The 16,660-nt window shown below is 40.0% G+C and overlaps 4 protein-coding genes and 1 long non-coding RNA gene across 7 annotated transcripts in view; 2 read left to right on the top strand and 3 right to left on the bottom strand.

Annotated features, from left to right (window-relative positions):
* rrh (retinal pigment epithelium-derived rhodopsin homolog) overlaps positions 1 to 554 on the bottom strand; it is a 6,394-nt gene extending 5,840 nt beyond the window's left edge. Inside the window, exons 1-2 of the mRNA XM_042072192.1 lie at positions 498 to 554; positions 1 to 93 (exon numbers count right to left, since the gene is read on the bottom strand). The exon at positions 1 to 93 is cut by the window's left edge and continues 227 nt beyond it. The gene's annotated coding sequence lies outside the window, so the exon portion shown is untranslated. The remainder of the gene's footprint in view (positions 94 to 497) is intronic.
* A 232-nt stretch (positions 555 to 786) lies between these two features.
* On the top strand, positions 787 to 3,605 carry lamtor3 (late endosomal/lysosomal adaptor, MAPK and MTOR activator 3). Of its 2 annotated transcripts, XM_042071217.1 has the most exons (7): positions 787 to 937; positions 1,178 to 1,225; positions 1,380 to 1,414; positions 1,881 to 1,939; positions 2,487 to 2,620; positions 3,036 to 3,099; positions 3,223 to 3,605. In XM_042071217.1, exons 2-7 carry the CDS (start codon positions 1,217 to 1,219, stop codon positions 3,294 to 3,296), a joined length of 375 nt encoding a protein of 124 aa, XP_041927151.1. In that variant the 5' UTR covers positions 787 to 937; positions 1,178 to 1,216; the 3' UTR covers positions 3,297 to 3,605. The 2 variants fall into 2 exon arrangements, with proteins under 2 accessions (XP_041927151.1, XP_041927152.1); XM_042071218.1 differs by lacking the exons at positions 787 to 937; positions 1,178 to 1,225 and having other exon boundaries at positions 1,371 to 1,414.
* Positions 3,606 to 6,607: 3,002 nt separating this feature from the next.
* dapp1 (dual adaptor of phosphotyrosine and 3-phosphoinositides) lies at positions 6,608 to 12,722 on the bottom strand. The gene is made up of 9 exons (XM_042071214.1): positions 12,468 to 12,722; positions 10,472 to 10,594; positions 9,629 to 9,762; positions 9,303 to 9,433; positions 8,978 to 9,025; positions 8,657 to 8,719; positions 8,321 to 8,406; positions 7,781 to 7,868; positions 6,608 to 7,285 (listed from the first exon to the last, which is right to left on the bottom strand). Exons 1-9 carry the CDS (start codon positions 12,527 to 12,529, stop codon positions 7,262 to 7,264), a joined length of 759 nt encoding a protein of 252 aa, XP_041927148.1. The 5' UTR covers positions 12,530 to 12,722; the 3' UTR covers positions 6,608 to 7,261.
* Positions 7,039 to 16,515, top strand: LOC121692562. The gene is made up of 2 exons (XR_006025269.1): positions 7,039 to 7,143; positions 16,280 to 16,515. It is a non-coding gene; the product is annotated as an uncharacterized LOC121692562 (long non-coding RNA).
* Positions 14,024 to 16,660, bottom strand: part of atp10d (ATPase phospholipid transporting 10D) — a 37,370-nt gene continuing 34,733 nt past the window's right edge. For both annotated transcript variants that reach the window (XM_042071211.1, XM_042071212.1), the window contains 3 exons: positions 16,411 to 16,515; positions 15,288 to 15,475; positions 14,024 to 15,144 (listed from right to left, as the gene is read on the bottom strand). In XM_042071211.1, the coding sequence (XP_041927145.1) occupies positions 14,913 to 15,144; positions 15,288 to 15,475; positions 16,411 to 16,515 (525 nt within the window). In that variant the 3' untranslated portion in view covers positions 14,024 to 14,912. The remainder of the gene's footprint in view (positions 15,145 to 15,287; positions 15,476 to 16,410; positions 16,516 to 16,660) is intronic.

The following is a 16,660-nucleotide window of genomic DNA, read 5'->3' as shown; positions in this document are numbered from 1 at the left end:
ACACTCCCCCTGTGTCACACTGTGGCCTTCTCTCTAAAACAGTCCATTCACTCTCTGGTTGTAGTCAGTCCTTGAGCGCAAGCAGGTAAGACGCTGAGGTAGAGAGTGCAGTGGAATGATGGGGAGAAAAAAAACATGCAGTGGGGAGAGGGATTAAAATGTTTGTCTTTCTACCCTTTCTCAGCTCACTTCTAAGAAGGCCTTTTGTTTCCGGATTAATATTCACATGCTGCTACACACACACACACACACACACATACAAAATGAAAACGAAAATGTTACATAACAGTCATGTTTTGAATGACAATGCCTCATTTTAAATACATATTATACAGACAAATATATTTAATAAGTGTTTATACAGACTGACTATGACTATAGCATTTCGATTAGCCTACTACAAGAGAAGGAATGTGGTTCTGTCACAGGGCTCAAAGGCAAAAATGCTAAAGGGGATTGTCTCACAGGGATCATGGAAGGGGGAGGCAGAGTCTTACTAATCTCGTAGATCCATGATCCATTCAAAGCTCCAAAGGAAAACAGCAAAGGCAAAAGTTACAGAAATCTATTTTTTCCCTACACATTTTCTGACAAATTTAAAGACTGTTAATATTTCAAGATGCCTGTACATTTAATGTATCCGGCTTGGTGAGTTAAACAATTACAAATAATTAAATAAATAATCTGCTTCTGAAGTCTTTAAATTACTCTCCCTACTATTCGGATGCAGCCCCTCTAATAGAGCACTCCAAGTTTGAGTATGCGCAGTATTAGCGCCCTTTCTGGGCTGCGTAAATGTATCGCATTACTGACTTTATAGAAGGGTGTTTCTGCGTTATCACGGAAGCTGCGTACACGGAAACAGTGCCAACAATCTGTCATGTGACTTTCTCACACAAGTACTGTCAAATAGTACGGCTAACACAGATAATCAAAGGTAAGCTTTTGTTTACATTTAATTTCACAGTTGTTTTGACATTTTGGTCTAGTTAATGGCATGGCTACATCCATGCTATGTCTTGTTTGGTTAACGATATGCATCAGGGAGAAATATGTTGTTCTAGAGGTCTAACTAGCTAGCCTAGTTAGCTAGTGTGTGGTTTCTAGTCAGTTCGCTAACTTGTAGATACCTCATAATCAATTTTACTTAGTCTCTGTCTTCATATTTGTTCCTAAGGTGGCGGGCGGAACAGCTCAACGTGCCGTTCATCTGAACATGGCGGATGTAAGTATTCATCTGGATTTGCAGTTTATTTAGAAATTGTTAGGTTTTGTTTGAACAACTTAATTCCAAGACTCTTGCTACAGTTTATTGAAGCCATCGCTGATGTAGTTCAAATGTGTAATACTTTGTCCTTATTGTTTATCTAATGTTGCAGGACTTGAAGAGATACTTGTATAAACAGTTGCCCAGGTAATGTGACTTCTCAATAAAACAAATCATCTTGACATCAGCACTGATGCCTGCAGGGGGTGCACTATACTTTGAAGTTACATTATCGGAAACAATTAATACAATACAATACTATAAATTAGCCCAAAGTCTTATTCCTTAATTAATGTATTGTCTTACATCCGTGAGGAGCGATTGGTGTAATTAATAGGTCATTACAATACCTGCCAGTACATCTTGTCATCTGTCCGACTGCATTACTGTGAGGAATGTGACATGTCTATGTCAACATAGGCTACCAAGCTGCACTGGTTTTCAGCCCTTGCTATTTCTTTGGCACTAAACAAATTGTGACTTTTTCATGTACACACTAATTTGATATGAAAGCTTTGCAAAATCGTTGAGGAAGTATGTGGAGGGTTGAGGTTTGACTAATGTTATCGAAACCGTGAAACTTAAGTATAATGCCTTTCTTCCATCCTTATAGTGTGGAGGGTCTTCATGCCATTGTAGTAACAGACAGAGATGGCGTTCCAGTCATCAAAGGTAATAATATCGCTCACTTAGTGCATTTTCCATCCATCCTCATCATGGGAGTACATTCTTTCCTTAAACACTCAGAGGACTAAAAAGGTTTGTTTGGAGCAGGGAATTATAACTGTTTTCTCTCAGATTTCATGTGACTGTCACCCTGGTGTCAGTAGTGTTGTTGTTTTGAGAGAGTGGACATTCCGACAGCTTCTTCATACTGTAGCTATCTAATGAAGTTGTAACCTAAGACTTTTACTCAAGCACAAGCGCACACAAACACATATATGCAGAGTCAATTACTAAACATTTATTAGGACACGACACATTCTATTGAGAGAGTATGAATGAATATTTAATGTTATTGAGGTACTGAATGGTTCAATAGCATTGAAAATCATTATGAACAGGACGACACTTGTTCATTTTAGAGGTAACAATCAGTCCTTCTCATTCACGAATAGGATAAATTCAGAGACCAGTTTCCTTGTATATGCAAGTATACTTGGCCGAGAAACCTGATTTACATTTACATTTTTAAGGAATGTTTGTTTATTTCCTGTAGTCGCCAATGACAACGCTCCAGAGTATGCACTCCGGCCGGGCTTCTTGTCCACGTTTGCACTCGCCACTGACCAGGGGAGCAAACTGGGCCTGTCTAAAAACAAGAGCATCATATGTTACTACAACACATACCAGGTATGATCCCATGCCTTCTCTCTCTCTCACACACACACACACACACACACACACACAAAGAAAAAAACCTCTGAAAGAGGCTGCAGTAGTATACAGATGCCATGCTATACTGTTGTATGAAAACCATGATCATCATCACATCTAACCACCAGAGGGCCCTGTACAGTGTGTGAAATCTTGGATATCAGTGTACGTACCTATATAAAAGTAGTAATGTGGGACTGTATGAAACCTCAATTGTCTATTGTCCTTGGAGTGTGAATCACTCTTATGCTGACTAGTGATTATTGAACAGCATCTCAAAAACTGGAGCATTCCAAAGCAGAATGTATGAAGTCATGCTGAGTTGTGGTGGCTACAGATCAACGCCCTTCTCATGGCATGCTTTAGTCTAACAAGTCTCTCTCTCTTTCAGATTGTGCAGTTTAACCGGTTACCCCTGGTCATCAGTTTTATCGCAAGCAGTAGTGCCAACACAGGTATAAAGTCTAAACCTATTAGTAGCCTATTCATTTGCTGTCTTAACTTACTGTAGCTTCACAAGCTGCTGGTCTTCAGTAATCTCTTGAATGTAATGTGGGCTATTGGAACATTGTGTGCAGGTTTAATCATCAGTCTGGAAAAGGAGCTTGGCCCTCTGATTGAAGAGCTGAGACAAGTGGTGGAGGTTGCGTAAGAACGAACCAACCACTAATGAAGTCCCAATGCGTTTGCACACCTACATTGGTTTATGGACAGTACACAACTGCAACCATGGAGGACATCATAGATCTCTGTCTCCTGTACAGACGCACACACACACACACACACAAACACACACACACACACACACAAACACACACACAGACACGCACACAATGTTGGCTGTGGCTCTAGTTTATGTGTCTGAAAGTCTATGATGCTGTATGTTGTTCCTTATGAATGTAACCTGCTCGGCTTGTTTTGTTTTATTTTCTTCTAATAATAAAATATCATCTTTGGTGTATAAAGGGCAAATCTCCATGACTGAGAAGACACAGAAGATGCTTTAGAACAGTGGTTCTTAACTGGTCTGGCTTTGGGGCCCACAATTTCCCTTGTTCATGAAGTCGCGACCCATATATATTTTTTAGCGTTCAAGCCAACGGATATGGTGAGCTACATGGTAAGATACGCAAAATTGCTGTTGGCCTACTTGTTTGGAACGTGGTGATGTTTGGCATTACATTTTTGAAGCCTTCAACTCCTGTTGTCACCCTTAAAAACACTCAGCATGTTTGTTTTTGACAAGAGTGCTTTGTTTCTATGTGTCATTCTAGTTTTGACTGTTTCATGCTCTCAAGTGCCAGCAATTCACTGCATGTCACACACTGGGGTTTCTGTCCCATTTTGACCGATCTGAAAGGTCTGATATTAGATCTGATAAGGTAGCATTTTAAATATGTATTTTTTTTTATTTTTTTTTAACAACAAGCTCCACGACCCACCCAGAACGGTTCTGCAACCCACTTTTGGGTCCCGACCCACCAGTTAAGAAACACTGCTTTAGAATGTATCACCCCATACTCTTTTGCTACATATAGGCTAACATGGAATAAGATTCCAGATAGAAGATTCCAGATGGAATAAGCATTCACAACCATTGTGTCTGTTCATGATATCAATGGACAATGTGGATGAGGAAAATCTATGAATTATGAACAGAATATGTGCTGATTGTACTGGCGGTATAGTTTTTGTGGCAGTATGTTTTTTTGTTAAGTGAAAGAATAAGTTAAGTGAAAAATTCAGGAAATCATGCTTTGTGGATGTGGTGGCTGCACTTTGGTGTCCACACCATGCAGCGGTCATATTGTCTAGTTGTAAAATTACTTGGTTGATAGGTAGGCTATTGTGAGTATAGAGTTGAGAGTATCCAATAGTAAGAGCCAATCAGATATCTGGTATTTGACAAATACGACCAGCATAGGGTGTAATGAAATCCAAATCAATCATTTTCAACAGGTATCCCCATACTTTGTTTAAAACGAAGGACTGTTGCTTGATTGTGCAAATGTACACATTTGTTGTGCAAACACAACTTTCATAAAAGTGGAAACACATGCTGGTAGCAGATTAGTCAAAATATTACTGTAGACTTACTGAAAATAGTATTTGGCTTAAATCCCATCAGTAAATGGAGATGAAGAGATTTACTATGCATGTCTTAAAGTGCAATAGCAAGGAAAGGCCATTAGTTCCAATTTTAATGAGCATGGATTTGGCCTGTTTATGGCTACTTTCTGTTATGTAAGTGCTCTCTTGTGTAACCCCAGATTAGCCTGTAAAGACTAAGATGGCATCTGCAACAAAGTTGGAAAATACCAAGACTTCGGATCATTTCTATTTTGTCTTTCTAAGAATTGGTATCAAAAAGTGAACCATTATATCGTCTATTTGACAGTCTATAAACAAGTATGTTCTATGTCAACTTAGTGACAGACAGAAAATGAGATTTCCTCCAAGACAGTAATACAAGTTGTTTATTTTTTTTTACAAATAAATATAATTAGCTGTACACATTTGCTTTGTGGATGATCCCTGCGTTATGCATTACATTTACTGTACAACCCCAAATCAGAAAAAGTTGGGACGTTGTGTAAAATGCAAATAAAACCAGAATGTGATAATCTACAAATTTCGTAAACCCATATTTAGCTGCAAAAAGGACATAGACAGTATATCAAATGAAAATGACAAATTTGACTATTTCATGGAAAATATATGTTCATTTTCAATTTGATGCCAGCAACATGTTTAAAAAAAACCTATTCATTTAAGGAAATTCTGTAAATGTTTATGAACTGAGGAGACCAATTGCTAGACTTTTGAGAATGAAATGTTGTCCCATTCCTGCCCGATACAGGATTTCAGTTGCTCAACAGTATAGGGTATTCTTAATCATGTTTGTCATTCTGTGATGTACCTAATTTGACAGGTCTGGACTGCAGACAGGCCATTTCAGCACCTGGACTCTTCCTCTATAGAGAAATACTATTTAAATATGTGTAGAATTCATTTTGCCATTGTTTTCCTGAAATATTCAAGGTCTTCCCTGGAAAAGACATTGCCTGGATAGCAGTATATGTTGCTCAAAACCTGTATACATCATTCAGAATTGATAGTGCCTTGCCAGATGTACAATATGCCCATGCTGTAGGCACTAATGCACCTCCACACCGTCATTGATGTTGGGTTTCAAACTGAGCACTTGGATAGGCCCTCTCCTCTTTAGCCCAGATGAGTCCATGATTTCCAAAAATAATTGCAAATTTTGATTGGTCTAACCAGAGGACCTTTTTCCACTTTACCTCAGTCCAGTCTCAGGCCCAGATAAGATGGTGGTATTTTTGTATAATTTTGGCTGTTACATGGTAAAGTTTACATTAGCATTTCTGAATTGAGTATCAAACTGTTAATAGACAATGGTTATCAGAGGTTTTCCTAAGCCCATACAATGATTTTCTTTACAGAAAAGGGTCTGGTTTTAATGCAGTGCCATCTGAGGTCCAAAAGACCACGGCCATCCAATATTGTTTGTCAGGTCTATCCCTTGTTTGTAAATATTTCTCTGGATTCTCTGAATATTGTAATGATATTGTGTACTGTAGATGATCTCCCCAAATACTTCATAATTTCATGTTAAGCATTAAATTACAATTAATTTGTCCACACAGGTTTAGGAGTGATGAATACCCCTACCCCCTTTACTTCTAGTGACTCTGCCAATCATGTTGCCAGCAATTACCCTAATTAGTTGTGAAATATTCCTCCTTTTGTTTTCTTTATCATTACACAACATTTTCCAGCATTTTGTTGATGGATCCCAACTTTTTTTGAAACGTGTTGCTGGTATCAAATTCAAAATGAACATATATTTTTCATGAAATAGTCAAATTTGTAATTTTCAACATTTGATATGTTGTCTGTGTCCTTTCTGCTTCTAAATATGAGTTTAGGAGATTTGAAAATGATTACATTCTGTTTTTATTCACATTTTATACGTCCCAACCTTTTCTGATTTGGGGTTGTACAAACACTTGACATGAGCCCATCTCAGTCTTGATCCCAATATTGGAGTACTTTGAGCTCACTGAATACAAGGACACTATCAGTTCAAAGCCCTTCTCACAACAACTGTGGTTGTAAGTAATTTACAGACAAATAATTTCTCCAGACGCCTACAGTGCCCAGTGGTTTAATGGCTCCAACTAAAGAAATGGTTTTCCTTTTCACATTTACACAAAGAACAAGTCTATTCATGCTCCATTAAAACCGCATTTGTAGTGTTTCATGCTCTTTCATGGGCTCATGGTTTAAAAACTCAGGTAGTGAAGAAGTGGATCTTCCACTGTTTGTGTTTTCATGATTGACATGACTGCATATTTCCACTAATGGCCTGTGACATTTTCTCTCCAGGAAGTGACTGGTGAGAAAATACCAGGAGCCATGATGTAATGGAATCCACCTCGACGGGTCCCTTCAGCTTGTCGCAGGAACACAAGGTATGGTTCAGTGCACATTCCTCAATGCATGTGACACCGAACTTGAGCCTTTGAGGTTTAACTGTTTGCTTGTTCAGTGGCAGGCTGCTTGTTATTCAATTTCTTCTCCTTCTGTCCATCACCTGCCTTTTCTGATCTGGGACTGCATGGAAGGAAAACAAATAGAGACCAAGTTATGAGGGGGTCATTGTTACAAAACAGGATAAACATACTCACTTCACTGAAAGATTATATTTGTGAATATGTTTCTTAGGGTGCTATATTAAGGTGTTCCAGATAAACATCCTAGGTAAAGGTGGTTCTCATTTTCTTTCACATTTTGTTATGATTTCTAATCCTGATTAAGAAATGTGGCAGCATGCAAGGTTTTACTTAACGTGATTGTTTACAGTAATGTGCATTAGCCGCATTGTGTATAAACCACAGGATAGTGTTTTATGCAAGTTAAAAAAACAAAACCATATTAATACCATATTACCGTAACTGCCCCTGTGTAGTAACCTCATAGCTGAAGAAATTTTGCAAAATCAATGTATAAACCTCGACTAATAGTTGGGAAATGATAGTAAAAGCAATTGATCAGCACTAAATCTGACATGAGACAGAGTAGATGTGTGTCTGAGCTGTTAGCCCTTACTAGCTTCCAGCGCAGGATCTTTATCCACTCATCAGCCTCAGCTCCAGTGCGGGCACACAGGTAGAACGTGCGCTCAGGAAACACCAGACTGACGGAGATCAGGAGAGGAGAAAAAGATGGGGAAACAAATTAATAAATACCGATAATGGAGAAATGATTAAACTGATAGCACTGATGCAGGTGGAAAATAGCTATTGATTTGATAAGAACACACAGTAGGGGAGAAGTGGAGCGAGCGAGCTCCTGGGACTTTTGGCGAGTTTGGCGAGTGGGTTGTTACAGAGAAGGATCTGTACAGTGTCTGAGGTCCCTGGACTAAAAATGTTCCGTTGAAGGTCTTTCTGTTTCTATGCCCAGGTTCCTCATTTCACATATATTCACATCCCCATTCAGGAAATCATGTTCAGCTGCCACCCACAGACAATTGCGCGTACACATACGTATGCACATCAAACACATCATGAATACACTAATACAGCACAACATCTGTATGGGACTGTTCTCTTGAACAGAGTTCTGAAGAATTAAAACAAGGCTCACCAAAAACAATTAACCCTTTCTTGACTATAGTCAAACTGGACTGCGGAACATGCTGTTAGATCTAGTGTCCGAATCGGCTCTTCAAACTGAAATGGAGTGTAAGGAGAGGAGAGGAGAAAAGGCATATATGTATGCAATGCATGCGTCAAATGAAACATGAAAATATTTAGACACTTACTAAGATTTGCATAGAAGTTAACTGACCAAACATTGTGATCATCAAAAGCTCAAAAATTAAATAAATAATAAGCCAAATCAAAAGATGAAGAAAAATATTACACAATGAGAAAATAATCGAAATAAAGCTGCAAAGACAAAATACATTATAAAACTCACCATTTTATCCTTAAAGTACTTCAGTTCATTTCTGCTTAGTGTGAACCAGCGTTGTTTCCAGCTCTATCAGAGAGCAGAGTTACATTTGTATCACTGATCTTTAAAAAGTGTTCTATCCAACAGAACTGGTTACAGTAAGCAATCCAGCCAACTGACACAAAACACTCGCGAGAACCATGGCTCTTCATACCTGCACTGCTCACCTTTGTGTTAGATTACAAGGCCTGAGACAAAGATCAACTGTAACACTGTGCATGTACTGAAGTTCTGCATTATCCCAAACCCTGTGGATATTTACGTCTCATCCCCTGTTCCTCTTACCTTAATAATAGCACCCTGCTTCACCAGGTAGCCCTCCTTGGTGCCAAGCTATAAATACACAGGAAAGTAATCATTTACACACAAGATACTGGGAAGAGAAAATTAACAGGATTTACAAGTGAAAGGTCAAATGTGGTCAGATGTGAACATAGAAAGTTTGGCTTGTGAATAAGGACACTGCTCTTACAAGTATACATGTTTTACACACGTATAACGAGTTTTCTTCATTACAACTTCATGACAGCATCAGTCTTATCATTTAATAACTACATCGCCGGTACATTTAAAGTTGAAAAGGGAGAAAGAGAGATAAGGTTGGACGTACAGCCGGAGCGGTAGGCACCATGTCCGAGTGTCTGCGGCCAGATTGCACGGCTGTGTGCACAGACACAGATTCATAGATGGACGGCTCCTCCACCTCACGGGGGTATGGGTGCTTGAGAACTATAAGGTTCCCTAGGTGGAAAGAACACAGGGGAAGAGGAACCGAAAGAGAGATGTTTAAAAACATGAAGACAAACAGAGACATGGTTCAATTCGTGTTAATGCATGTGCACAGTGCATGACGGTGATGAGTGGAAGCTTGCATGCAGATGAATGAGGGAGAGAGTGTACGAGTATACGAGTGTACAAACACACACTTTGGAGTACCTGACTCACTGCCCAAGAGCGGCTGGTTGGCCATATGGCTGGTGAACTCCAGCAAGGACGGGAACTCATTGAAGCCAAAGGAGTATCGCCCACAGATTCGTCTCACATGGAAATGCCTCACTGAGTCCTTTGCTCTGAGGTAACACAGGAACAACGAAGGCATGTTAATGATACTGCCTTTTCACAGAAGGAAAGATTCAACAGTAAATGAAGCAAATAAACCAAAACAAACCTCAGAACAGTCCATTAGGGTCAAGGGGAAAAGGGATAGTACTTGTTTATCAGTTGCATTAAGCTCTCAATGAATGCAATGTGGCCTAAGCAATAATGCTACCAACAGTATCGGCACCAACAGCACCAACAGTACTGACACGAATAACCTAAATGTTTTGGATTATATTGCTAGATCTACCAAATTACCATTTGCTTGTTAGCTTGTATTACAAGGCATATGAAGAGGATGTAGATTATGTTCCAGCAAAATGTAGATTATTCCTTTTAATACAAAATAACGCATACACATCAAAGTTCTAAATAAAAAAAAGAGAAGTGAGAAACAGAAGAAGAGAAGTGATCTGTGGCCTTCCCACTAACACCTCTATTGGGGCAAACCTGTCTGAGTCATTTACTCACATTTGTCCAACCAGTCTATACTGTCCAAAATAATCAGTCCGACTTCAGAATTTGCGTAATCATCCAATAACACCATCCCATCCCAATGATTCAAGTTCTTCAAAAGTGTTCACTTGAGACATATATATATATATATATATATATATATATAAAAAGGTGGCCATCTTTATTAAGACAGATAATGATGAAAGAGTGGACTGATGTTCTGACCTGACAGAGAGGGCGAAGCAATCAGGCCCCTTCTGGCTGCTCCTCAGAAGAAAGCTGCCATCAACCCCATTGGACAACAACAGTGCTTCAGTGGCGTGGCGCGTGAGGTCATAATGATACCAGCTGCAAAAGAGACCAGGAGAGGGTCCATGTGGGTTCTGTCCTAGATTTGGACTGAGGAAGCTCAAGCTACATGCAATGCTAATTTTTCTTGCTGAATTTAGCAAGAATGTAGGACTCCACCCCCCTCCTGTCAAAGTTGCATAAAAATGATCCGTGGATATCTTCGGTATTTTTCTTTCAGTATATTTTTGGAAGTATCTTGATTTGTCGATACCACATCAGAAGGCCAAATCCTGACAGTTTAGTTCCAATCCACATTAGTTGATCAAAATAACATAAAAAGACATGCCTTAAATGCTAATTCAAAGTCCCAAATTTCACAAATGAATCAGTTATTAAGTCATTTGTATTGACATACACGTCAGGTAGTACTTGCTGAGCAATTGTGATTGCTTAACTGACATAGAAGCACAGTTTTTATGTGTGAGATGGGAAATGTGTATGTCAGCAGGATCACGTTAGCCATGTTTCCTGCTGACAGATTGGGACATGCACTGTATCACACAAACCTTGCATGACAACATACTTCAGAGCATATTCTTTAAATGTAGCATAGCTTGTTTGGACCGATAACCAAGAGTGTCTGTGTTTGTGTGATATGACATGTGCAGCGAACACAAAAACAAACATTTGAATGTGACCTTTGCTTTGAACAAAGCAACACATGATAGTTGAATAGTTCAGAAATACCAGGTGCATTTTAAAATTAATGTTCATATCCAATTTCCTTCAGGTTTTGTTTCGATCAGATCTACTTGACAAAAGATCAGTGAAGTCCTCAGTGGTTGCTGAAATGAATGTCTGCTTGCTGACTGTTAGGGATTAACACTTACTATCACCATCCACCCATTCTTTCCTGTCCCCAATTTCACCATCTGCAGTATCTGCTCAGACACAGCTGCATGCAGAGTTTGGTCACTGCTGGTTATCTTGTTCTTCTCTATGATGTCTGACAAGGGTTTGACTTCTGTTGCTACAGAAAACAGAAAGGACCCGATTCCTAAACATGGATTAATCCTATAGTTCTAGATTAAATTTCTTGTCTCGAAAAAATGTCTTTGTCTCACAAGAAATAAAGCAGCTCTCAACTGAGATAAAACTGATCTCACCTGTTTGTAACACCCCCCCCCCCCCCCATGAGAAATAAGGAGCAATAAATAGGCCTATTGATTGAGAAGGGGGACATTATTAAGATAAAAAAGTACAAAAAATTAAGGCTGAGTGCTATGTCTCAGGAGTTCAAATTAATAGAATATATAGAAATAGGAGAAATATCTCATATTGAAGTTGAGCTCAATAAGTATCTATGGAGAAATAGAATAGACAGACAGGTCTCATTCTGCATCTTGCTTTATGGATCTTTTCCAATGATGTTTGTATTGTATTATAGTAGGACTAGGCCTATTCTATGTCCAGGAAACCTGCCAGAGACACTTAGTCCAGAAACAACTAGGCCTACAATTAGTTGTATTTTCAAGCTAAAATACGCTTTTCTAACTGCAACAGGCAGGCTCAAAAGTCAAACATCAATATATCCTTTTTCTTTAGTTTTTTAACTGCTGCCTCATGTATTCATTACAGCACCATATTTAACAACAAATGATTCAGCCTACCTTTCTACACCCTACATGAAAGTGGCAGATTTCTTAAACAGGTTTCTCAGACTCTAGACGATAAGCGAAAATGGTAAGACTGCCACTTCGATAGACCAACAGATGACTGGCAAGTCCAGAACAGATATGTTAAGCCATATATTGTGGCCAAAATATATTGGCTAATGTTTAGGCATAGGCATGTATCTTACTAGGCTACATTCTTTTTACCTTGTTAAGAATAACATGCACCGTAAAGTGACATTTGAAAGCGGGCTCACCTGACCGACTCCAGCTCGTCCGTGGGCTCCCCATCAGAGCGCGTTGAACTGCACACACTCATCCTCAGACTGCAGGTATTCGTTAAACGCACTTATTACCGCCAATCACTGACAGACCTCTCGGTCCCAGTGGTGCCAGCTTGTGAAGCCTGTTACATAAATGGGTAAGTAGCCTAGCGAAACAACTCAAAAGGCGACCACGCATTCGAGCTACATCACCATGTGTGAAAATAGGGAAGTTTCTAAGACACGCCCACGATAAAAGGTCGGAGTAGGCCTATTAAAAAACCTGGGCAATTCTGCAATCTAGGACCTTGCTTTTCTGAACGCACAGGATGGCCAAACTTGAGAATAGCCTGCCTGCTGTCAAAACAAAAGAAACACACTGACAAACAAAAGGTATTTTCAAAACATGTGTAGTACGACGACCTACGAGGCCTAGTCTATATACATCAGCATGTATGAAAAATATCACAGAATTATTTGATATAACAATTTTCTAAACAATGTCAAGGCGAAACAATTCGGAGAGGCGCTAGTAGGCCTACAGCTTTCTAAAATCGTTAGCACATGACATGGATTCCGTTGCTTGTCACAGCTGTCCAGTTTTAGTTCAATTGTTTAGTCCGTAAAAAAATATTAAAACAAAAAAAACATACAGTAGCCTAGATAGTTGAAATACAGCGTAGGCCTACAGGGGACCCCCCTCTCCGCTGCATACCACCAGACGTCTCTGTAGGCCTATACATTCAAGAAATTGCACAGGCATTTATTCTTCGCATTGAGCAGTCCATAAAACGAAAAGTATAAAATACGCACATAACTTTTAAACACATACCAAAATGCAACCAGCACACGGCGGCATTAAGTATTTGGATAATTTTAAACATCTTAAACATGCTAATTAACCCAATAACCCCACATTCAGTCTCATGAAAAAGTAGTCACTCGTTTTCCCCCAAATTCCAGTTGACTTCACTTAGGTCTGGTGTAGTCTTTAATTTGGTTTAAGCATTACCAGAGTTTTAACCATTACCATGGGGTAGGGGAGCTCAAATATTGCCCTCAACTTGCTCAGTAAATAGCATTTCTAAAATACAGTTCTTTAATATCTTTGCTAAAGTATAAAGCATATAAGCAGTCTCAGCAGAATGGTCACTCCCCAAACATCTCCCTCAGCATCATCGTCCTCTCATCTCTCTCAGCTGATCTGGAAGATTGCCTGCAGTGTTACTCTCAACCATAGACTGTTCTATATATACAGTCTATGCTCACAACAGACCAAACAGCTCTCAGCTGACTGATTAAGGCTTTTGCCAATCTCTACGCTGATAATGTTGTCCTCTGGTCAGGAGAGCACAGAGCAGGCTTCTGGGTAGCAGTCTGTTGTGTGGATTAAGCAATCTAGGACCTTGCACTTCTGAACGCACAGGATGGTCAAGGTAATGGTAGATCGTCTAAGAACATGCTTTGAGACAGGAACAAGCTAATTTTGAAAAGGTCCTGGCCAAACTTGAGAATAGCCTCAAGAAAGAAACACACTGATAAACAAAAGGTATTTTCAAAACATTTTTATATACACAGTACGATGACCAGTAGGCCTAGTCGATATAAATATCAACATGTATGAAAAATATCACACAATTATAATGTGATATTTACAGTTTTCAAAATGATTTCTTAATTTCATAGGGAAAGCGAAACAATTCAGAGGCGCTAGGTACAGCTTTCTAAACTCGTTAGCACATGAGATGGATTCCGTTGCTTGTCCCAGCTGCCTTTGGTTTGGCAGTTTTAGCTCAATTGTTTGGTCCGTAAGTAATGCTTCAAACAACAAAAACATACAGTAGATGGTTGAAATACAGCGAAGGGGACAGCCCTCTCCGCGGCATACCACCAGGCGTCGCTGTAAACATTCAAGAAATTGCACTGGTATTTATTCTTCACATTGAGCAGTCCATATAAAATGAAAAGTATAAAATACGCAAATAACTTTCAAACACATACCAAAATGCAACCAGCCCACGGCGGCATTAAGTATTTGGATCATTTACAACATCTGACATGCTAATTAACCCAATAACCCCACATTAGTCAGTCTTATGAAAAACTACAGTCACCTTGTTTCCCCCCAAATGACAGTGGGACATTCCAGTTGACAGTTTACCATCGGGTAGGGGAGCTCAAATATTGCCCTCAACTTGCCCAGTAAATTGCATTTCTAAAATGCATTTCTTTAATATCTTTGCCTCAGTATAAAGCATATAAGCAGTCTCAGCAGAATAGCCACTCCCCAAACATCTCCCACAGCGTCATCGTCCTCTCATCTCTGGAAGACTAGCTGATCTGGAAGACTGCCTGCAGTGTTACAGACCAAACAGCTCTCTGACTGGTTAAGGCTTTTGCCAATCTCTACGCTGATGACACTACAGTGTTGTCCTCTGGTCAGGAGAGCACAGAGCAGGCTTCTGGGTAGCAGTCTGTTGTGTGGGGAGGGTCTGCGTTGATGCTGAGATTGGAAGGGGGTAGTCGGGAACTCTGGACATTCTTGGAGTGGAGGCGGTCTTTCCACTGACTGACACATGTCCAGTACTCTTCGGGGCGGAGTCTGTCCATGATTCCCGCCCTTACTGTATCCAATGGACTGATGGTGTTACAAAAAGCACGGATCAAGATTCTGAGAGAGAGAGAGGGAGAGAGTGCATGAGAGGCCATATTTTCCATTCCATTTTTTTGTGTGCGTGTGTTGCTTGTGTACTCAAGTGGCAAGTACTATAAATAAAGCATGACCAGACAGAGATAGTGTTTCTTTTCGCTTACCTGGGCAGCAGGGCCACCACTGTTGTGAGTAAACTCACAAAGTAGTAGCTGGGCTCGGACATGAAGTGTAATTCAATGCCATAGGGATTTGTGGGCGAGTTGCATGTCACGCACACCACACTGAACACCAGGCCAAAGGCATAGTAGAACACTGCACTGCCAATCAACACGACCCCATGCAACAACGTCTGAAAACATACAAACACACGCACAAAATCTTGACACTGTAGTACATCCTGATTTCATTAATTATTATTATCAATTGGGCTATTTCACTTAAAGACACTGTAAAACGGCTGTATTTAGTGCTAACATCTCTGCGTTGCTATTACGTCAAGGGCCGTGCTTTCCAGTACATGGTTTAAGCCTGGTCCGGGACTAAGAGTTTTTTCTAAATGGAAATCTCCACTGAAGTTCTCTCTTAATTTGGAACTAAGCTTACACCACATACAGGAAACCAGTAGTGATGGGCAAATTAAGCTTTGGTGAACCACTGAACCACAGCAGTGTGAACCTAGCGACACTAGCTGAAAAGCAAAAAGATGGCTGCCACACATACATTTTTCAACATAAAAGTCCTTAGCAAACCAATATTTTTAGTTACATATTCTGATTGTAAGGACTTTTTATGTTGAAAAATCTACATGTGGCAGCCATATTGGATTTTTACATTAGTGTTTTACTAGCTTCACACTGCTGTGGTTTAGTGGTTCACCAAAGCTTCATTTGCCCATCACTAGAAACCAGTACTCCACATATAAGCACCCCCACCCCACACACACACACACACACAGTTTTCCCCCTATCCACTCAAAGTGGAACCACTGAGATGTGTGTGACAGGACAAGACTGAAAGCCTGATTCCACCAATCATATGCTAACTATTCTTTTTATGCAGTTTACTAGCACAGCTTTAATAGTCAGCAGTATTCTCACTAATACAACCGGAAGTTGACAACATGGAGCCCACAATACATTTTTGCCTCACGCAGCTCTTCCTCTTCCTCTCGAGATGCCTGTGGGTCCTTAGGTGCTTAACCTTATGGTGAGCAGAAGGCAGAACGTCTATATCAGGACACCTGATTGGCTGCCCGCTGAGTGTGCAAAACCCTGATTGGCTCACCAGTGTGCGGCTCTCGATGACCTGGTGCAGTAGGATGATGAGGAGGGCGGCGCTGTTGATGGGCGAGCCGAAGGAGAGGACGCCAATGTCAGAGCCGGCGTAGGCCTAGGAGGCAGACACGCAAAAATGTATTGTTGGTGAGAAGGTCAGAAATAACTTCAATGTCAAATACCTGCTTAAGACTGGCGTTTAAAACTGTTATATTATATACAGTCATGTGGCCCTTTGAGTGAGCTTGTTGCCTTTTTAT

Source organism: Alosa sapidissima, chromosome 19, assembly GCF_018492685.1.
Source record: "Alosa sapidissima isolate fAloSap1 chromosome 19, fAloSap1.pri, whole genome shotgun sequence".
NCBI classification, from domain to species: domain Eukaryota; kingdom Metazoa; phylum Chordata; class Actinopteri; order Clupeiformes; family Clupeidae; genus Alosa; species Alosa sapidissima.
The sequence above is the reverse complement of the archived record's forward strand: the minus strand, read 5'-3'. Positions and strand labels throughout refer to the sequence as shown.

Excerpts from the sequence above, each read along its gene's own strand:
- lamtor3 (XM_042071217.1), top strand. Across the intron at positions 1,415-1,880 it reads TTGTATAAACAGTTGCCCAG|TGTGGAGGGTCTTCATGCCA; the intron begins GTAATGTGACTT and ends CCATCCTTATAG. Across the intron at positions 3,100-3,222 it reads AAGCAGTAGTGCCAACACAG|GTTTAATCATCAGTCTGGAA; the intron begins GTATAAAGTCTA and ends CATTGTGTGCAG.
- dapp1 (XM_042071214.1), bottom strand. The coding sequence starts at position 12,529 with ATGAGTGTGTGCAGTTCAACGCGCTCTGATGGGGAGCCCACGGACGAG. Across the intron at positions 9,026-9,302 it reads TGGTGCCTACCGCTCCGGCT|CTTGGCACCAAGGAGGGCTA; the intron begins GTACGTCCAACC and ends GTGTATTTATAG. Across the intron at positions 8,720-8,977 it reads AGCAGGGTGCTATTATTAAG|AGCTGGAAACAACGCTGGTT; the intron begins GTAAGAGGAACA and ends GCTCTCTGATAG.